The following is a 22,436-nucleotide window of genomic DNA, read 5'->3' on the forward strand; positions in this document are numbered from 1 at the left end:
TCAGGGATAGTCTCGATTCAGTTTTCACAGTATGCTTAGGAAAACCCTAGAGGTCCTGAGACAGTGCCTTAGGCACCACAGGAGTGGGTGAGGTAGGAGTGGGGGTGACAATAGTGGGCCTCCAGATATCCCTGCCACTGCCTGAGCAGCTTTGTTTTCCTATTTTATATATTAGGCTTCTAAGATTTCATTTCAGGGAAAGAGTCTGCTAATTCAGTCCTTTTGTTTCAGATCTGGAGTCTTAAGCATTCTACTCTGAATATTGAAATGAGAACACTGAGTGTTGTTTAGATCTGACAGTACCATCTTTCTAGCAATATTCTGAAAGTAAGTTTCTGAGATTAACAAAGCAAACAAAAGCTCACAAATTGTTGCTCTGGTATACTTACCCTCCTTGATGAGGGGGACAAATGTTTTACCTTTTCTTTCCCATTATCTTGTACCTAGTAGCGTTGAAACATATACTTGCTGCTCAAGCATATTGTATAAATCCGACAGACCTCTTTCTCATTATGTACATTAGCTGAGCAAACAGTTAACACTATAAAAGAAAACACTAAAAAAAAAGAAAACACTTAAGTTTGTGTCTAAATGTGATGAGAATATTTTAATACTAAATGAAGGAATGATATAGTTAATAAATAATAAAACAGCAATGTATAACAAAAAGGAATAAGGAAGAATGAATAAGGCAGACTAAAGGACCCTTCCTTTAGGACTTGAGGATTTCCATGAACACTAAATTTTGTAGGGAAAAAAAAAATCAGTGGGATATACAGATACAAAGTATATACTAGATACTTGCCCTAAGAGCCTGATTTCTCCTGTACTTCAAAATGCCATTATTCTTACTACTGTACATGTTTTCCAAACAATATCCAGACCCTCCTAAAACTTAAGTTATTTCCCATCATTCATCTGCTAAAAGCCCTCAAGTGGCTCCCCATCTTGTCAAGTCCTTGCAATAGCCTATAATGCCCTACATGATCAGTGCACTTACCTGCCTCCCAGTCCCAGTCTGTCTCATGCATAGGTCTCTGACTTTTTTTTACCATTCTCCTTACTCATTTTACTCCAGCCATACTGACCTTTTGACTCTTCCACCTTAGCATCATGGCATGTTGCTCTGACCTTGGGGCCTTTGGACTTGCTGTCACCTCTGCCTGAAATGTTCTTCCCAGATACCAACATGGCTTGATCATTTAATTCTTTCAGGTCTCTGTGAAATGCCACATTCCCAAGGAGGCCTTCTCTAACCATCTCTCAAATAACAACACCCCCCACAAACATTCCCTTATACCCCATACTCTTTTTCTCCATGGCACTCATTATACTGACGCACTGACATTTTATGGGTTTGTTGCCTGTCTCCCCTCTCTAGAACATAAGCTCCACAAGAGCAGAAACTTTGTTTTTTGTGCACTCCTGAAGCCCTGGCACCCAAATCAGTGTCTTGCACAGAGTAATCACTTAAAACTTTTGTGAATTTTTCTCAGACTTTTAAAAAATTTCCTTGTAGTCCCCATATGGTGGAAATATAAAAGGACTTGAGGCTTCTAGAAATATGTATTTCCCCCAAACCCTCATGGTTCTGATCTAGAGGCTTCCATGTTAGGTCTACACTCCACTCTACTCGCATTTGAAGCTAGGAGGGGAATCCAGTCAATATAACCTCTTCTACTACACTCAGGGAACTGTCAGCATTGAATTCCTTTCTTCTCTATCCCTTCTCAAAGTTCTCCTTTCTCACAAAAAGGTAAGACAGACATCACTGAAATACCATGCTATTCCTTGCACAGAGGAAGTACCCAGACAAACTATACTTCAGCCTTGGAGCCAGCCTACATTGAATCTCTCCAGGGTGCAGGTGATAACCAGAATAGAAAGCCTTCTCAATCAGAGTTCAATTTTTTATAAGCTTTTATTTCAGTGATCAAAAGAATGCAGTAAATGGAATCTATACTGATTAACATTAGGCATGCACCTCTACCTGAAACTGCTGTTAGCTTTTGACTGGCCTAAATCTTTTTTTTTTTTTTTGCCTAAATCTTTATAAACTATTTAGGCACATCTTTGAATTTTTTGGACCCTGATATACAGGGTAAGTAAGCTTCTTCCTTGTGACAGTTTAGTACTGAGAATTATGCTCACTGGCTAGATTCCTTTATATCTAAAGGCCTCTAGACACTCAGGCTACCTGTACTACCTTGAGACCATACCTTATACATTAAAGTAAATCACAGCATAAGGGAAGGAGATAATCTAGAAAGCCGAGTGTATTGTATTAACATCCCATAGATTTCTTTCCAGCACTGATAGTCAAAACACTAGATAAGGAGGCCTATAGTTAAGTACCAAATTACTTTTCTCCACCTGCTACCCTTTCTGAGAGACACAAAGATGTATCAATCTCCCCAGAAATCTGAAATGAATCCACACAAATGACAGATTTTACTTTATGTGGTCCCACTGTCAAATTAGAGAAAGCAGTTCCACTATCAAAATTATAGGGAGCAGTTTATGGGACTTTGAGAAAGCATAGTCCCATATACAGTAATATGCATCTAGTAGTTTTCCCATTCATCTGTCAATTGTTTTCACAAGATTAGCATTAAAAAATACAATCAAATACATATATGACCCTCAAAACCCACACACACACAAAATTGGTCTTTTTTCATTCTCAGATGACAGGATGTCCCAAGAGTGACAAAGGTGGGAGCCAATCCCCCCATAGCCTTTTCTTCAACTATCCCATCAACCGTTCTTCATTTCTTGAACTACCTTCCTTTTCCAAAGAGGTAATGCTGAGATCAGTCAGAAAGGCTTTCTGAGAAAACTGGCTTGGATTTCTGGGTCTGTTCCAGTCGATTCAAGATGAATTGGCTTGTATCAATGAAGCGCTCAACGCAGTTCACAAAACAGGCCTCAGCCCGACTGTCCAACTTTGGCCCAGGCTTGTCCATGCACTTCTCCTGCTCAGGACAAGATACAAAATCACAAAAAGAACATGGGGATATAATAGAGGAGGGCGGGGTGGGCAGGGGGGAATTCTTGTTAGAGGAAAAACTTCACCACCTAAAAACAGTATCTGATATGTTACTATTTCACATTTGGCATGTGGCAAGCAGTTATCTACAGTCTTACCTTAAATTCTCACAACAACCCTACAAAATAGATACTATTGTTAGTCCTTACTTTACAGAGAGGGAAGCCACGGCTGAGATATTTTGCCCAAAGTTACTGGAACAGAAAATGGCGGAGCTATTACAGAGCAAACAAAAGGAGGGGGGGTGCAAAATACAAGAGAGGTAAACTTTCACTGAATTTGGTTGTAAGTCCACAATGCTGCCATTAAATGTTTTTAGGTGAACTCCAGGAAAAAAAAAAAAGGGTGAAAGAATAAACCAGGGCAGTGACACTCTAAAACCTACGAAAGGAAAAAAGAAATCTATTACCTGATTCTGTAACACTGTCTACTTAAGCCAGAAGTTCTTGAATACTGTCAAGATGTATGGTAAATTATATGAATTTTCCTAAATGGCCCACAGCTTACAGATTCTTAAAGGAGTCCTTAACCACAGCCCCTCCTGGCCAAAATGTAATGAATCACTGATTCTTTTTTTTAAAGAATCAAAGCACCAAGGAGTACAGAAGTAAGCATTTGTTAGGGGCCAGAGTCCAGCAATACTGTAAGTTTATGTGAAAGGGGCTACAGAACTGATGACTGTATATAGTTCAAGATTAAGTGGTTCAAATGAACTTTGTTCGTTATTCTTTGCTGTGTACACAAGCCTCTCACACTCTCCACTTCCAAGGAAAATTATCCTTAGCCTCTGAATTCTATGAGTTTTTTTTCCACAAGGCAGGGCAGTTATGCTGTCCTTGATAGCCAGAGAACACTTTGATCCCAAGCTGCAAATGCCTTCCACCCTTTGCCAAAGTCCCCTCACAGGACATATCAATTCTTCAACAGTCAGACCTGAAAGGGCTTAGTATTACACAACAATCCAACAAGAAAGCAAGTAAGAGAGAGAGTGTAGAGATTACACCACTTTTACAGTTAGTGGGCTAAAGCCACTCATTTCTCATGGGCGATGGTTAAAGCAACTGGGTAATCCAGGTAAACCCTGAGGAATCCAGAACAGGAGATTCACTCTCTGGGAATAGGGGCTGCAAAGATAAAATCTCAGTATTGGTGGCTCTCATCAGTCTTGGTGATCAGCACTTGGCAGCTTCAAACTCAGGTGCCTAAAGTGCTGCTCTGGACAGGGGCAAAAGTCGGCTGTGATCCCCAGTCCTCCCTCTGCACCAACAAAGCCAAGGTCTGGGGGGAGAGTGCCCCGAGAAGCGGAGTCACCTTTTCTATCTTCCCGCTATGTCTGAGCAACGTGAGGAAATCAAGGGAGCACTACTGGGTCCTCCCCCTCCCCGAATTCCGGACGTCCTGGCGAGTCTCCCCTGGCAAGGTCGGGGGGAAAGTAGGTACAGTGGCCAGGTCCCAGCCCCAGGCTCCTCACCCAACAAAGTTCCGTCATCTGGTGCACCAGTTGCTGGAAGCGTTGCTTTTGAGTCTCCACCTCGATGAAATGCTGCAGCTGTGGATCCACCGAGCCCAAACCCGCCGCGGATGAAGACGAGGAGGAATCCATCCCAGCACCGCCACGCGTGCCTAGACGAACTCCGCACCAACTCACCGACCTTCACGTGTCTCCGCGACGGAACCGGAACCACAACCAGCCACCTCCCGGCCCACCTCCGTGAGCGCACTGCGCCGGCGCGTGGCCCTGTGCGCGAGTCTGCGCCCGCCCGCCCGCCGCTCCTCCCAGCCTCCTGTGCGCCCGGGTCCCGCCCGCTACCCCGAGGCTGCGCCCCACGTGAGCCCTGAGGCCTCGGAGCTTGCAGCCGAGTGCTGCGGTGCTTTCTTCTTCTATAGGAACGAGAAAGGGAAAAAGGTAAAAGAGGAAGTTACTTAAGTTAAGTTACTTAACACGTGGCCGGGTTCCGGCTGGCCCAACAGCCCCGCCCCTGCCCACTTCCAAATGGGCCCGCGCTTTTCGTGCTGCAGTACTGGCTCTCGCTTGGCCCAGACTGCCATCCTGGGGCGACAGTTCTTTGATGGTGTTTTCCCTCCTATCGGAGGAGAAAGGAGGCTCCGGCAGAATTTGTCCCCAACTTTCAGATTCATTCCGGTAACAATTCATGCCTGTCGTTTGCCAGGCACTGGTGCTTTGCTTTTGAGTTTGTCTCTGACTCGGAGCCAGAATTATCCAAGAGCCAGAGGGGTTAAATTGCTGAGGATCTTGCCCAGTTCTCAAAGTAGGAATATGCCAAACCAATGCCACACAAAAGTTTTCTGGAACACTGAGAGCGTTTCAGAGAGGTTGCGGGATTAATCGAGACAGCAAGAAACTTTCATGCATTCCAGTAATTTTATTTTATCAAAACACCCTCCTCCCATTTTTATGACACCCTTTTATTCTTGTCAAATTCTGCCTCCCCCACCAAGCTCTAATGCCTACCCAAAGAGTTGTTGGACCCCTTGTCAGGCTATTTACATCCCTCCCTCCCCCAAACTTTCCATTCCAAATTCAGTCTGTTTTCATACTCATGGAAAATTTTCTCTCTGAGGACAATACCAGGCACAATAATTCCTTGGCTTTTGCTTAGAAGGTACTATCTCAGGTAATCAAAGAAGAGAGTCATTCCTAGATGTAGAGAGGGGCCTTTGGGTATTCATTGAGAGTACAAAGGCTCCAGGGCCTGTAAGCCTGGGATTTCCTCAGAAGAAGTGAAATTGGGCCTTGTGGAAGAGAGGAATAGAACCAAGAAGCCTATTGGTGAACTCAGGATTCTTCATCCATGACATCTAGGATGTTGCTCAGAAGAATTTTGAAGGTAGGACGTTCCTCTGCTTTCTAAAACCAAAGAAAAAGCAGTGTGTTACAGTGGGATAGAATCCAGAATTCAGGGGAAATGCAACATGTAGGCAGAAATGTTTATTAAGTATATACAATATAACCTGTAGCATACCCTGTAAATTACACACACAAAGAAAACAAAAGGAAAAGAAATAGTAGTGCTCTATGAAGTCCTTGTTCACTTTTCATCTTCAGTAGCTCAGGTGATGAGGATAATTTGCAAATTAAACTAACAAACACTGATTAAAACTGAGGGCAAATTCATTACAAAACTGTACACCAATGCATCATTATTTTGGATCCTCAAATGAAAAATGGCTACTAAACAAGTTTAAATGTTTGCCAGAACTGAACTCTTATAAGCTTTCTTTTTTTAATTAATTAATTATTTTTTATTGGAGTTCAATTTGCCAACATATAGAATAACACCCAGTGCTCATCCCATCAAGTGCCCCCTTCAGTGCCTGTCACCCAGTCACCCCCACCCCTGCCCACCTCCCTTTCTTGTAAGCTTTCAAACACCATTCTATCATCCCGTAGCCAAAGTTTTAGCAAGGAATTAACATTTCAAGACCATGGGCTGCATCTGAGCAGGGTCCCCTCAGGCACCTGGGACATTTTATTAGTACTGCCTGGCCTTTAGACTAAGGCCTTTTGTGAGAGCCATGGTCCATAAACCCCTGAGGTAGTGATTCAGGGCATATTCATGCCAGAAAGGTCTCAATCCATCAGAACCAAAAAGTCATCAATTTCTTTTTCCTTTGAATCAGTGGTTTGTAAACCTAGCTGAGTACCAGAATTTCCTGGGAAGTTTAAAAGGACATTTCTGGGTTCTGCTTCAGACACACCTAATTGGAATCTCTGAAGATAGGGCCCAGTCATTTGCAGTTTTAAGAGTACACCAGGGATTCTGATATGCATCCAATTTCAGGAGTACTACTTTAAACAGGCTGTGGAGACAGTACCTGTCTAAAACAGTCAACTAGTGGAGTGAGGACGTCCTAGTTGGGAAGGAGCAGAGTCCATCCCCCATAATCCTGCATGGCACAGGAGAGAGAGGGAAATGTTTGTCCCTTTCTCCATGCTTCCTTTGTGACCTAAGTCATTTGTTGAAGGGAAAGGAGCCACGCTCTAATGCAGTTACCCACTTTTCACCCCACCAAGAGGGCTCCACATTCACATATGTGCTTGTTGGACATTGTGCTTCCCTGTTTCTAGGGGTACAGCATCTATTTCCTACTAGTGATTGAGGTTGCCAATTTAACATTACCAAGGATATACTGAAAAGTGGAAAAAGCACCTCTGAAAGAACCCAAGGTGAGAACACCAAAACATTTTAGTAATAGTGGGACAGACTCCTTATTTTCAAAATACCACATCTACCCACATACCTCATGATGCACCATATTTTTTTTTATAAACGACCACTGCCTATTTTAGTTCTCTTTCAGGAGGTTTTGTTTTTTTTTTTTAATTCTAGTTAGCACCACAGCCAGGAAAGGTTGGCTGTTAATAAAGTAGAAGAAAGGACCAATGATGTCCAAAGGAATGAACATAAATTTTAATGGCTTTTCTTTTTAAATGTCAATACATCTGTCTGAGTGCCTTTAACTGCCTGCTTATGATAGGTGACACAGCCCCACAACATCTCCTCTCCTTGAAGCTGAGTTGGTAATGGGGTCTGCTGGTGGTACTCTAGTGAGAACTAGATGAGCCTGGGAAAGTCTCTGACCATCAAAGGACTGAGGTACAGGCTGGGCCCAAGAATGTGCACAGTTATCAGTGTGTACCCAGCTGCCACATGGCCAGGGAGAGTGGGGACTGGGTGCCTGGCTGGCTAAATAGGAAAGTAGACTCAAGAAATTAATTTAAGAGGTCCTAATAAAACACTTACCTCATGCCAGCAGCTGTACATGATGGTATATACTCTCTCTGAAGCTAGATGAGGCCTATAGAGACGGAGGCCTTGGGCAATGTGTTCAGCAGTTTCACTGTTAGTAAATCTTTCATATGGCATCTTCCCCAGAGAGTAAATTTCCCACATCAAAACCCCTAGACAATGAAAAAATATATTAAGCTGATTTAGTCTCTTTGGGTGTTTGGGATCCTAGTCTTCCTAGATCAACCTCAGATTATTATATCCAGCTGATTCCCCACTCTGTGAATTTTCCATTTTGTCCCAACTTATGCTGTAGTACTGCCCACACTGGAGAGTAATCGGGGTTGTACTGGACTATTAGTTCTTCTGGAGAGAGATATCATCTTATTTGTCTTTGTAATTATAGGGTCTGGCAGAGTCCCATGGTGCATAATCAGTATTCAAAAGCTGTGGAATACTAAATAAATTGTTTCTCTCGATTGTAAATTCTCAGAAGGCAGAGATGAAGTCTAGTTTACTCTTTCTATCCTCAGGAACCCCTGTGGTGCCTGACAATGGTGAGCACTCCCTAAGGACTAGAAGAATGAAAACAACAAATAATAATCTCTCTGTGCAGGTTGCAAAGTGTCAAATTCCCCAATTGCATTCCTCTTCCTTTGAGCTGTATAATCTGTATAATTTTATTCACTCACCAAAAGCCCAGATGTCAGATTTGCTGCTGAACTTGCTATACATAAGGACTTCTGGTGGTGACCATCGGACTGGAAATTTGGAGCCTACTGAGCTTGTATATTCATCATCCAGGACATACCTGCAGAGGGTTCAGGACTTGTTACTATTTGGAGAGCTTGACATTTACTTAAATTTTCTTGGCACAGCCACATGAGCTAAACAAATACATGCTTACAGGCCAACCAGTGTGTTTTACAAATGTTACATTTAATGTATTCCTGTTTTCATATCTGATTTAGCTTTCCTGATTGACAATATGGTTACAGCAAGGATGAAGTGAAATAAGATCTATTAGGTACTCCTTTCTTCTTCTTTATCTCCCTTTCTGTTTTATCCTTCCTTCTATTCTGCAGTTGCAAGTGGGGACTAGACTGATTAGGAAAGAAGGAGGTGAGAGAGAGAGAGAGAGAGAGAGAGAGAGAGAGAGATTGAGAGAGAGAAATAAAGACAACAGGGTTGACAGATCAAAATGAGGTATTGGGGATCTTAGCTTTAAAAAGAGGGATGGAGGGCAGCCCTGGTGGCTCAGCAGTTTAGCGCCGCCTTCAGCCCAGGGCCTGATCCTGGGGACCAGGGATCGAGTCCCACGTTGGGCTTCCTGCATGGAGCCTGCTTCTCCCTCTGCCTGTGTCTCTGCCTCTCTCTCTCTCTGAATAAATAAATAAATCTCGTGTGTGTGTGTCTGTCATGAATAAATAAATTAAATAATTAAAAAAATAAAAAGAGGGAGGGAGAGGGGCACCTGGGTGGCTGAGTGGTTGAGCACCTGCCTTTGGTTCAGAGTGTGATCCCGTGGTCCTGGGATCCTGGAATTGAGTCCTGCATCAGGCTCCCCGCAGGGAGCCTGCTTCTCCCTCTGCCTATGTCTCTGCCTCTCTCTGTGTGTCTCTCATGAATAAATGAATAAAATATTTTTTAAAAGAAGAGGGAGGGAGAAAGGAGAGGAAAGAGATATTATAATAAAAGAATGAAAGAAATGACAAATAATTCAGAGAAAGAAAAGGACGAAGAAATGGTGAGAAAGACTAGAATGAGGGGGAAAAAAGAAAGGGAGAGGATTCAAAACAATAACGCTGCCTCATGTTGTACTGTGCTATTTTTACGTTTAGAAGGAAAGGTGAAAATGGCACACTCACCTGGACAGGCCGAAGTCAGATACTTTAACAACTCCTTGATCGTTTACCAAACAGTTTCGAGCTGCCTGTAGTACAATAGTTACCCATGAGACTCTGCCTTTGGCACACAGGTTAAAGGCACAAAGCTTCTGCCCACCAGGGGAATGAAGCCAGGGAAGCCTCATCTCTTTCAGCTCAAGAAACACTTTCCCACCCAGCAGGTGTCAGGTGATGCGACTGAGAAACTCTGATGCATTTCCACTACATCTAAAGCAACCTGCTATATAGACATAAGTAAAGCATTGAGGGCAGGCAGAATGATTTCATTCACATTGACGATTCCATAATACCCCATCCTCTCCTGAATTGCTGAAAGAATCAGGGAGAACAGAAAACAAGTTTGTTTTGTTTGCTTCTCTGCCAGTGGGACTAAGACAATTTGAGCCTTGGCTTGGCTGAAATAAATAGGGGCACAAACTCTGATGCCTCTAGAGGTCAGGCAGGCAAAGTGATAGAATGAAATGGGGTGGGTAGATTGCAGGAAATGGCAGAGCATGCAGTTGGTCTGGAGGAGGCAAACTGCTCCTCAGCTCCATATGACTATTAGCATGGCCTCTGTGAATGAGCCTGCTGTTTCAAGATGGTCAAGATTTTCAAGAGAAGCTGGAAATTCAGGTTTTTCAAATGTGTTTGTGTTTGCTAACACAGACCATTTAAAAAACAACGACGAATGTACCCACAGGCCCCCATTATATGACTCTGATGTAACCAAATGATGGTTCTGTGCCACTGGGAAGTAGGGTACCCTTCTGTCCTGAAGGACCCCACCATTTCCTTGTGGTAGGGGGCTGGCACGAGTGACTGCTCCAGCTTCCATCTTGGCACAAGTTGTACTGTTGAGGCTGGAGATCCTTGACTGGCTGACCACTGGGGCATAGGTTCGTTCACCTAACTCTTACTGTTTTCTAGATAAAACTGAAATGATGATTCTAGCAACCCTCCTTATCCAGGTATGATATATCTTCCTCTGCTACCTCCACCCCCTCAGCCCTTGGTCCCAGGCCAATCCTTCTGAGGTCCTACCAGGTCTCGGTGAAGGAATTGCTTTGACTCCAGGTATTCCATGGCTTCACAGACATCCTTGCACATCTCCAGCAGCTGCTGAGTCTGGAAACGGTTGCGCATTTCCCTCAGGTAGTTCAGGAGGCAGCCATTGGCCATGTACTCAGTGATGATGAAGATAGGGCGCTGTTTGGTGCAGACGCCATACAATTGTACCAACTTCTCATGGGAAAGATTCCTACAGAAGAGGCAACAAACCTTTCTGGCTCTGCATACTAATCAGAAAGGGACTGGAGAGGAAAGGGGTTGGCCTGGAAGTAGAGCATCAGATAAGGGACCGTGATAACAAGTTGAGCTTCCTCCTTCCCTTCCTTTTGATCTAAACCCCCAAAGTGCCTAATATGTGAGGGTGGGCAGGGATTTGGAGCCCAAACAGAACAGAAAATAAACTCAGGGCTGACTGAACACCAAGGCTAATCAGAAGCAGTCTTTCTTTTGAAAGTCTCATTTTTCACATTTATCCCCAAATGCTACAATAGTACACACCCATGATCAATACTATTAGCAACCAATATGTAAGGCAAAGAAATGATTACTTTAGCGGTTAGAACTCCCAACAAAGACTGACCTCAGGTCTTAGTCCCAAATCTCTCTCAATCTAAGTCACCTTAAGCCACAGTGGAAACTTTCTCAGTAATTCCTAGACTCCAGTAACTGGATTGTAGAGTTGAGTTTGGGCTGTAACTCACATCATGATTTTGGCTTCTTCAATGAACTCATCCTCAGACATGGAGCCTTCTTTGATCATCTTGATGGCCACATCATATTGGCCTCTCCATTTCCCATATTTCACTACCCCAAACTGTCCAGTCCCCAGCTCCTTCAAGAAGGTCAGGTCCTTTGGATCAATTTCCCATGATCCTATAACAACAAAGCCTCAATATGATTATTTTGGGAATCATGTATGTATAATTCCTACAATAGGTAAGAATTCCTACTAGGGGCAGAAAAGTCAAGCAGTAAAAGGGAAATGCTCAAGAATATAATCTATCTTTGCTCAGGTCAATCTCAGGGACAGGGTGGTTACTGGTTGGAGGAATTGGAATTCTAGGTGCACATCAGCCATAAAGGAAGGAGAAACTAGACAATCTTTTAAAATCTCTTTATGATTATGGTTTTTTTAATCACACAAAAAATAATCCCTTTATGAATCTATGTTCTTGCAGTCCCAGTAGGAGCCACCAGAGGGAGGAAACTATTAAATAACTTGTTTATTAAATAATCTTCCTTGAGGCAGCTGGTGCAGAACAGTGTTCTGCAAGGTCCAGTGGGGTCAGCCAAAGGTAGTCCTTGTAACTGACCAATCCACCCTACCCTAGAGAAATAAGCAGTTACCGTAGCCCAGGCCTGCAGTGGAAGGTGCATTCTTGTTTTGTTGAGACACTGGATATTTGAGCCTAGATATGAGCCCTGAAACATACAGAGAGGGTCATGCTGCTGGTGCAGTGTAGGAGGTGGGATGCTGAACACACCCTCACTTAAAACCTCACACTTCTTATATCCATCCTTCCGGTACATTTTGAATCCCAGAAGATCTCCACGAACCCAAATTTTTCAGGAAGCTTTTCCTCTCACCAAAGAATTTTCAGAAGAAAAAAAGAGAAAATACTAATGGAAATACACTCCCCAACTAAATATATCCCCACCTCCCAGCCCAGGCTTAGCTCACATCCTACTGCTGCTTTTAATACTGAAAAGTGCAATTGGGACCCTATAAAATGCACTGGCCTCAACCACTGCCTTGCGTGGAGATAGCAGATAGCAGCAAGTCTTCTCAGTGAAGCTTATCCCATGCATTCATGCCCTCACCAATCTCCAGTTTTTTAAATGTCTACCCTATTTAGAAACTGTCTTCTGGTGTTTTCTAACCTGTATGTTCTTTGAGGGCAAGGACCTTGACTAATAATTTTACTGTGATCTCCAGTACCAACAATATTGCTGAGTATATGATAGGAACTCAATGAATACTCCCTGATTTGTTAATTTACCAGCATCTTCTGTCTTTCCTTAGCACTGAGCATCAGTCATCAAATAAGAAGTCACTCCCTACTGGCTGAGAGTCTGCCATTGACTGCCTCTTTACTTGATCTCTACCTGGCATCATAGGGTTTTCTTTCACCAGATTTGCACTACCCTGTGAGGCTTTTTCTTCTCACCACCTTGTCCCGAATTGCTTCTCCTGGTTTTTGTCACATCCTTCTTCTCTGGTACCCCTGATACTCACCTGCAGAGTTATGCTGATGGTAGTTAATGAGCTCAGGAATGGTGCTGAAAAGGTGCTTCTCTGCCAGGTAATACTGGCTCTGAGGTGTGGAACACACAACATAATGGCGTATCACCCCTTGAGGGTCCCTGAAGAAGTGGATGCTGAGTCAGCAACTTGGAAACAAGGGTCAGCAGGACCCAAGAAGTAAAGTGAAATGAATTTTGAGTTTAAGGGACAGAGGTAGTAGGAGGGATACACCATTAAGAAGCTATTGGGGGTACTAGGAGAGGCACACCATTAAAGCACCTCTGTCCTTTGTCCCCAGGGCCTTGAAACAGTAACACTCACCCTGTAGATTTAGCAAACACAGACACAGTATATTTTCCAGCTTTGCTGGAGTCTCTGACAATGAAACCTCCTTCTTTCCCCTGAAACAATGAAAAAGAAGCTGACTTGAAGGAGGAAGTGGCACTCACATCTGCATTCCACCTGCCCAAACTTGAGAGAAAAAGTGAAGCCCTAATTTTACTGCCAAGTTCCATGTTTGAACTGCAGCCTCATTGTTTTTGATAGTGAAAAGTGCAATTGATATCCCCCTCCATAAAATGATAGTCTTGACACTGCCTTGCTTTGAGGTGACAGAGAACAGCAAGCCCTCACTTGTTGTGCAAGGAGAATGCCATTTGCCTGTGGTCACACACTTACCTCTTGCTTCAGCAGTTGCTCAGCTTGACTTCGAGTCATGTGTTTGGAATACCACCTGTAAAGGGAGAATGCTTCAGTGGCTCTTAGGCTGTGGTGTTAGCAGGTGGCAGAGGTGTCCAGCGATGGGATCAGGGATAGAGCACTCAAGGACAATCCATTTTCATGATTAGGGAGAAAGGACAGTGACAAAAGATGGGCATTTTTACCCTTTCAAATGTTTCCTATCAAGTTGTCAAATCCTTTGAGTGGTTCTTCTGGGTTGGAGTGGGGGTGGGGCATGGTGACCTCTGTAGCTCTCATAAGCAAAGGGTGTTTGGGGGTGAGAGTAAGACAGAGCCACTAAGGGTGGTGGCATCATTTGACCCAGTTGGCATTGACTTTAATAAGTACCTTGAAATAAATTTGTTGAAAGTATAAAAATGTATACACTATCTTTGGTTCTTCTGGCAAGACTGTGTGCTGGAAACGTAAGAATACTCACTCATACATTTCTATGGAGTCTTCTGCTTCGGTGACATAGTTACTAGGGATGTAGCCTTCCTGCCTGTAGAGGAGACAATGTGGTAGATCATTCAGCACTTCCTATCCTTCAGGGGGGAGACAGATTCATATGCCCATATCTCTGGGCTCACAACCAATCTCAAATGGAGGTCTATAAACCACACCCCTCCATCAAAGAGAATCATGTCACTGATGCATGGCTAGGCCAGTGAAGTGTGTAGCTTTGCACATGTGGCACTGACACATTTGTCAGGTGTGCATGACAACATATGGGCCAGACTCTACAGGCTCGGAGGTGTGGCCATAAGTAGCGCTGTACTCTGGGAAGTACTTGCCGGAACAGTATATTCCCTTTGGTGTGGGAAGGACAATTTCTGATTGGGATACTGAGTAGGGGAATTATGCTGCAAGATTTTGCACCTGTGTGGAGTGGATGGGAACAGAGTTGTAGAAGACCTGGAGTGGACTCACCCATTTTTATCCCGTGCTCTCCACCAGGGTAAGTTGCTCTCCTCCAGGATAAAATACTCATCTCCCTTTCGCAGCTGTAGATCGTTTGCATTCATTGGCATGTAATCATAAAGGGCTACAACCTTTTTCAGCTCACTTGTAGAGGCAGGCGCTGCTGTTGGCTCAGGGGGCAGTGGCTTTTTCAAGATCTGTGTAGTTGGAGAGAAAAGTAGGGCTGTTTGGCTAGATATCAAGCACTCTCCACTTCTCCCTCAACTATCTGCTTTACTAGAGACACCAGTCTAACCTAAATCAGGCATAATAAAAGGTTTATTCAGCATTCATTCAACAAGGATTTTCAAGTACCTATGCTGGGCTCTCGGCCTGGAGTGCACATCAGAATCATCTAGGGAGCGGTTAACAATCCCAGGCAGTTTCCTATCCCAATTATGTCAAAATCTCAGGGGGCGCGACCCAGGCATCAGTATTTTTAAAGCTTCCTGGGCAAGAACCATGAATAGTCATGATTAAGAAATCTTGACACTAAACCAGTGCATTAGTCTACTAAGTGGCTCTGAATCTTGGTTTCCTTGTTTATAAAATGGGCATAATAACTCCTGCCCTGCTTACTTACAAAATATGAGAAAGGACTTTTTATAATTCGAAAAGTAACCAAAAAATCAACTTTTAAAATAATAGATTAATGGTAGAATCAAGTATTGGGTATATGGATGTTTATTGTTAAATTCTTACAACTTTATGTTTGAAAATATTTTTCATTTTTAAAAAATCAGGCTTTGTTTTATTTTAAACAGGTGATTGGATTAAATTGTTGCCAAGAACTTCCTAATAGCCCTCTCTCTTACCACTGAAGAGTGGCAAGATTTGTCCTACTTAAGGACAGGTCCCATATCTCCACAAGAACACCAATTGACACTGCCAAGTCCTGTTGGAATTCGAAGACTGGTGTGTTTTCAGGGTGTGACTATGAGTTTCTTTCTTTTTTAATTTAAATTGTATTTTTAAAGTAATCTTTATGCCCAACATGGGGCTCAAACTCAAAACCCCAAGATTAAGAGTTGAACGCTCTACTGACTGAGCCAGCTAGGCACCCGTGTAAGTTTCTATTTAAGCAGTAGCAGCACCAATTTCCCTGTATACCTGGTCTTCCTCAGGCGTGGGAGGAAGAGGCTTTTTTGTCTTTCTGTGAGAACTCCCAGGTTTCAAACCTGCAAAATAAGAAACTAGTGTTGACATAGGATGCATTTTAGGAAGGGGCCCAGGGATAGATTTGATCAGGGACTTAGCTTTTGTGCCTTTAGGAACATTAAAAGTCTGAGGGGATACAGCCTTGTTCCAGGTCACATGGCTTGGAGAGCAGAGCACCAGTGGGATTTTGGCCCTGACTTATCCCCTTCCCCAGACCCCTTTGTGCAGTGGCGAAATGTACAAACCTGGGTTTGATAAATCCTTTCAAGAGTGATGGATAGTCAAAAGAGGGAGAAATTATATTGATCAGATCTCTTACTTCCATTCCTGTTTTCCAAAATTTGGCAGCCCATCGCATTTTTGGCTGTCTGAGAGCAGCAGAGATACTGCCCATCGATCCAGAAGCAAGGGTGGTATTTCTGTACCAGATCACTGTTATACCGGATTACTGTAACAGGAGAAAAGAGAGAAGGAGATCACATCTGACATTCTGAAGAATTCACCATTTGCATGTTTTCCTCTTTGACTAAGGTTAGTGATGAGCTTCAAACAACTGCCCCTTCCTCACCTACCCTGAAGGAAAGCAGATGACAGAACCAATTAGCTGACATCCCTGGTCCTGGAAATTTCTTGTGAAGTTCTCTTCAGTGGTCTGTCATGATGACTATCTCCTGACCACCAAGATAAGAATATCTGATGTTTCCAGAGCCCAAGAGCAAAAAAACATATGTTATTTGTTTTCCCAGTAACCATTTCAATCTTCTTGTAAGGCAAAGTATTGATTATGGTATTCTTTTCCAGATACAGGAAGCGATGTGCCCAAGCTAAACTCTCACTCCAGTTCTCAGCATATCAATGTCTCAGCTACCTGAGTGATCTTTTAGAGATATTTGCTTTAGTGAAAATGTCTGCATCAGGCTTCCTGTATTCATAGAACAGTCAATAGAATGGAGCTCAGGAGCAAATGAGGTGACTCTTCTCCTAGAATAAATATAGATCCAGTTTTCCTAGGGCCACTGAAGTGGGTAAGCTCATTGTGGGAGATAAAAACAGTTCCATTTCCTTCACAGAGTCATGAAGCTCAAAAGACCTCCCAGAAGCCAAAGTATTTTGCAAAGAATAGAGTGGTTTGCAGAAAGGAGGAATTGGTATTACTGTTTTTAATACTGTGGCATCTCAAGAATCTTAACATGAAGTCAATTAGACAAGTCATTTTGGGATCATGTTGTCAGATAACAGAGAAGCAAAGACAACTGAAATAATTGACAACAGCTAGCATTGGGGCAAAAAGACCTCGGCTGATCTAAGAATATACACATTTGAGGGATGCCTGGTTGGCTCAGTTAGTTAAGCATCTGCCTTCGGCTTAAGTTACAATCTTAGGTTCCTGGAATTGGACCCTGGGCAGCTGGTGCCCTGCTCAGTGGCGAGTCTGCTTCTCCCTCTCCCTCTGCCCCTTCCCCCCAATGCACTGTCTTGCTCTTACTCTCTCTCACTCCCCCTCCCTAACCACCCCCCCCCGTCAAAAAAATTAAAATAAAAAAAATAATATGCACATTTGAGGACTTACACATGTCAGTGTTACTGCTAAGAGGAAGCCCACATCACTTTTTTAAAAGATAAAAAAAAAGATAAAAAACAAGGCAAAACGTTCCTCTATAGAGACCAGCTCAAGTCCTTAAAAGCTTGTTAGTCATACTCTATTCACTTAAGACTTTGGGGGAAGCCTAGAAGCTTCTGGTGGCCAAGTGCATTTTACAGGCTATTGAACAAAAGCACTGTTTTTTTTTAAGTGCTATTATGATGTGTTTCTAAACATGAATTTGAAGACTTCTAACCACTGTCCCCTGCCCACCCTCACCCCTTACTTTCTCAGCACTCCCCTTCACCATCATACCAAGTACAGGGTGGTGGGAGCTATTCAGATGGAAGTGCAAGCTCCAAGGGGCTGCAGTGTCAGTAGAGAATTTTTTATTTTAAAGATTTTATTTATTTGAGAGAAAGAGAGCATGAGTGGGGAAGGGGTAGAGGGAGAGGGAGAAGCAGGCTCCCCACTGAGCAGGGAGCACAAATGCTTAACCAACTGAGCCATCCAGGTACCTTTGTCTGTAGAGAATTTTAAAACAATAATAAAACCAGCCATAACTCTGTCTTTTTTAATTATCTGGCACTGGCAATTCTGAACAACATTCCAGATATCAGCCAGGACTGATTGCTCTCACTACCTCCACTCCTTGCCCTCCCTCCCCCCACCATTACTCTTCACCCAGGGATTTGTAGATCCTTTGATACAGGCCTAGACACTGGTAGATCTGCCAAGAATTCTTAACCAACACCTGGCTGCTCTGATAAACAAAGCTATGCTAATGAGCACACATAAAGCTTTCTGCCTCTGTACCTCCAGTAGATCATTAAGAGCTCACCCTGCATCCCTGAATACTGTTTGCTACTTAAGAGGTCCCTTGAAGATGACACCTTTCTTTTGTTAGCCAATCCAGAACTGGCATTTCCAGCTACCTAGGAGCAAATTGTGAAAGCAGAGTGTCTCTTCTGGAGACACTCCATAAGAGACTAAATGTTTGTTTGTGTCCCCCTGAAATTCATATGACGAAGCCCCTCAATGTAATGGTATTAGGAGATGGAGACTAAAGGAGGTGATCAGGTCATAAGAGCAGAGTCCTCATTATGGGAGTAGTGCCCTTATAGGAAGAGACTTGAGAGAGATTTTCTCTCTCTGCCATAGGAGAACATAGAGAGAAAGTGGCCATTCTGCAAGCCAGGCAGATAGTTCTTGCCAGGAATCAAATTCACTGGCACATTAATCTGGGACTCCCCAGCTTCCAGAACTGTGATAAATCAACATTTGTTGTTTAAGCCACTTGGTCTATGGTATTTTTTTATTATAGCCCGAGCTAACTAAGACAGTGTCCAAAGAGGAGGGCCAGGAAAGACTACTTCACCAATGCACAGGGCCAATCCTATCTGGGAAACACTAATGGTTGGTGCACATTCTCCAAGTACTTGATGGGCTGCTTTCTCATATTCATATTTATCAGGATAATGTCTAAAATTCTGTTTCAGGTATGCATGAATTATTCCTTCCTATATCGGTCGTTAGAGTTTTGCCAATCCACTCTTTCTTTCATTTTTGGTGAGGTCAGGCCTTTTGCGTCTTTTTGAAGTTGCAATTAGGAGAGGATCTATTGAGCTTGACCAAACAAAGGTTCTAGAGTAAATGTAGACACATATCTATGGTGCTATAACATTAAAGTGACCACTGCCATATTAAAGGAAATGGAAGAAGAGAGCCCATGGCAAAGTCCTCAGGGATACAACCTCTGCATGGAAAATACCACTGAAAAAAGATGGCAGCTGGACATGGGTACCTGAAGCACTACTTTTAAATTGAGGTATAATTTATATACAATCAAGTATGCAACCTAAGACATACAACTAGCCAATTTGTCTACAACCATTTACCACTTAGGTCCAGCACCAGAGAAAGCTCCTTCATGTACTTTCATAACCAATAGCCCTGCTGAGGTAGCCAGTATTCTAATGAAATCCCCTTTGCATGTTAGTGATTTTCAGTTGGTGCATTTTATCTACAGTGGGATAACTTATCCCTGGAGTAGGATTTTATGCCTTCTAGATTATCTCACAGTTGGCCTTGCCAGCACTTGGGGCTGTTCTGGTATTGTTAGGACTTGCACCTAAATCTCCTGACAACTGTGGTATTTGTTGCAAGGTGCTTCCCTTTTGGCTTATGTTGTCAGCCCAAGCAGGTTCAACAAGATATATACCCCAGTTTGTAACAACTGGAAATGAAATGCCTTCAGTAAAGTGCAAGCGAAGAGAAGGCAAAATTGCACCTTACCTATACTACCTATCCACACTAATAACTCAATTGAAGTGGTGGTGTTTTCTATTTGTTTTGGCTTTATTTTTACTGCTGTAATTTTACTTGCCTAATGAACTTTAGCAGTTGTGCATAATCAGCATTATATTTGATTTGAGTCAGTCAACCAAGTTTATAAGCTGGATATTCTTATCCTTTGTCATTGCTCATACCTTGAATACAGTGGGCACTCGATAAGTATTTGTTAGGCTAATCTATGATTGGTTTTGAAATTAGTAATGTAAGTGTAAAGGAGTTACTAACTTGCATATGTCTCATGTTTTGTCTTTTCTGGTTCTCCCTCAGTACATCCCACCTTCCCCTGTTTCCACACTAAATCCTAGCTGACTATCAACATGGAGTCCAAGTTAGTGGTGGCTGTTTACACTCAACAGAAAAATCTGTTAACACAACTATTGGTCCCTCTCTGCGTGCAAGGTGCTGTGTGAGGCATTGTGGATGGAACCAAGAAAGTGCAAATATATATGCCCTCTGTGTGCTTATTTTGCACCCCTAGGGTAAAGCAGACCGCTTACCTCAAAACATGCCAAGAACTGGACTTTGTGGTATAAGATATCACCAGTTTGCAATCTCAACATGTCCTTACTCTAGAATATCTTGCAGCCAACTATAGGTGTAATTTCTGGACTTGAGAACAAAGCAGCATGAAACTATTAATAAGCTTAGGCTCTGGAGTCATAGAGAGATAGGGATATGGTAAAAATCCAGACTTCACCTCTCAGTGTGCCCAGGAGTAGGTTACTAAACCTCTTTGAACTTCAGTTCCCCCATTTGTAAACAGGGGAATGATACATACTTCATAAGCTTCTCATGAGGATTAAAAGCTAGTACATTTGAAACACTTGGCACAGAGCCTAGAACATCATAAGTGCTCACTAAGTATTAGCTATTACCATTGTTGTTTTTAAGAGAAGGTTGCTGCAAGAATTAAGTGAGATAATAAATATAAGGTATCTAGCTCAGTGTCTGGCACATAGCAAGAATTCAATAAATGACCCATTTTTTCCTTTCTCCTCTCCTCTTTCAGCTTGAGAGATTTGGTTTTATTTTGGCCAATCAGACCTGTACTCAAGGGAGTGAATAAGGGTGGTACAGTGAGCCACCAAATATCAGAATCTAAATGTTAAGACAAAAGGCTGTCATGCAATAACCCAACCATGCTGTTATCAGTCTGCCATCCTTCCTGTTTCTCTAGGCAGCCTTTCCTGATGTCAACTCAACCAGTTAATCTCTCAGTCACTTGACATGTGGCTATATATACACACAAATACGTCTGCATGCATCCTGTGCTGCAAACCTCTAGAGTCAAATTTATCTGAATGCATTGTATGGTCTTTGTCAAATGCCGAAACTATGTTCAAGTTTAAGTCCTCACAAAACAAGGAACATGAAATAGTTCCTTAGAAAATATTTGCCCGTAATGAAGAGATGTACAGTGCTCTTTCCTGTATAGTGTTTGACAGTTTTCTATGTGCTGTCACATACATTACCTCATTTGATCATTACGACAACGCTGCAGGTAGGTATGGCAGGCATCATTATTATTTCTATTTCAGAAGAAGAAACTGAGCCTCAGAAGAAGTTTGTTGGCCTACTTGCCAGAAGTCACCCAGCTTGTGAGTGGTAGAAGAGAGCTTGGAAGAAGCTTCTCTACTCTGACTTCAAGAGCTCTCATGATCATCTAATTTTTGGAATTAGATATTTTATGCTTAGGATTTGAAATATTGCAATAACTATTGAATTCCACACCACACCACCCTTGTAATTGATGTAAAGGGTGGGACTCTTTTATAGATAGGAAAATAGTGTCTGCAATTACAGAATTGCACTAGAGAGATAGTGGTGGAACTGGGTTGAAACTCTTAGTTTAGCACATTATCTTTTATTCATGTAATGGAATATTAAACTCCATTGTATCAGTAATATTGGAGAAAATGCAATCTATCATCCTTCCACCCTGTCGTCCTTTTTGCCTCCTCCCTCCTCTCTTTCCTTCCTTCCCTTTCACCTCTTCTTTTCCTTTCTCTCACCTCACTCCTTCCATCTATTCTTCTTTTCTCTTTCCTTTTCTGTCTCCATCTCTCTCTCTTTCCTCACTTCTCTCTCTCTTTTTCTTCCTTCCCCTCTTCCTTTCTTATTTCTTTGGAAACTAGTTTATTTTCCAAATAATTCTCACCGTTTTTAAGCTGGTGAATCCAACGCTTCCTCAGTTCTTCAGTTGGGGAGAAGACATAAAGAGGCCCTTCATCATATACAACCTGAAGCAATGGACACACAGACTTCAGCAGTTAGGATTTAGAAAAAAAAGAAGAATGTCTTTGAAGGAACTAATGTTAAGCTACAAATCTGTATATTCATAGTGGGAAACAAAGAAAGGTAGTCTTCAGCCAGCCTCATGTAAACTGTCTGAAAAATTCCTGAACAATTCATATCCAGGGTTGTAAAACTTAGAAGCTCTTAGCTTTTTAAATAGTCCTCCATCCTCTTAACTTGTGTTTCAATTTGTGTGTCAACTTAGTTCATAATATTTCCCCCAGCCTTGATGGAGACTTGGATTTGTGTTTCTTCAACAAAGTATATTTTATGATCTGATTAAACCTTGAGTTTGTATAGAAGAGAAAATGAAGTAATGATTTGTGTAACTCAAGTCTTGATTGTTACATATGGATTATTCACT

General features: G+C 42.5%; 2 protein-coding genes across 2 annotated transcripts in view; both read right to left on the reverse strand.

Annotated features, from left to right (window-relative positions):
• Positions 1–1,902: 1,902 nt before the first annotated feature.
• Positions 1,903–4,758, reverse strand: TIMM8A (translocase of inner mitochondrial membrane 8A). Its single transcript, XM_041742088.1, has 2 exons — positions 4,521–4,758; positions 1,903–2,975 (listed from the first exon to the last, which is right to left on the reverse strand). Exons 1-2 carry the CDS (start codon positions 4,650–4,652, stop codon positions 2,814–2,816), a joined length of 294 nt encoding a protein of 97 aa, XP_041598022.1. The 5' UTR covers positions 4,653–4,758; the 3' UTR covers positions 1,903–2,813.
• Positions 4,759–5,418: 660 nt separating this feature from the next.
• BTK (Bruton tyrosine kinase) overlaps positions 5,419–22,436 on the reverse strand; it is a 31,543-nt gene continuing 14,525 nt past the window's right edge. Inside the window, exons 5-19 of the mRNA XM_041740142.1 lie at positions 21,936–22,017; positions 16,160–16,288; positions 15,793–15,860; positions 14,653–14,840; positions 14,162–14,224; positions 13,681–13,735; positions 13,324–13,403; positions 12,994–13,121; positions 12,105–12,179; positions 11,459–11,630; positions 10,731–10,947; positions 9,669–9,733; positions 8,493–8,611; positions 7,816–7,973; positions 5,419–5,918 (exon numbers count right to left, since the gene is read on the reverse strand). Of these exons, the coding sequence (XP_041596076.1) occupies positions 5,847–5,918; positions 7,816–7,973; positions 8,493–8,611; positions 9,669–9,733; positions 10,731–10,947; positions 11,459–11,630; positions 12,105–12,179; positions 12,994–13,121; positions 13,324–13,403; positions 13,681–13,735; positions 14,162–14,224; positions 14,653–14,840; positions 15,793–15,860; positions 16,160–16,288; positions 21,936–22,017 (1,671 nt within the window). The 3' untranslated portion in view covers positions 5,419–5,846. The remainder of the gene's footprint in view (positions 5,919–7,815; positions 7,974–8,492; positions 8,612–9,668; positions 9,734–10,730; positions 10,948–11,458; positions 11,631–12,104; positions 12,180–12,993; positions 13,122–13,323; positions 13,404–13,680; positions 13,736–14,161; positions 14,225–14,652; positions 14,841–15,792; positions 15,861–16,159; positions 16,289–21,935; positions 22,018–22,436) is intronic.

Source organism: Vulpes lagopus, chromosome X (genome assembly GCF_018345385.1).
Source record: "Vulpes lagopus strain Blue_001 chromosome X, ASM1834538v1, whole genome shotgun sequence".
NCBI classification, from domain to species: Eukaryota; Metazoa; Chordata; class Mammalia; order Carnivora; family Canidae; genus Vulpes; species Vulpes lagopus.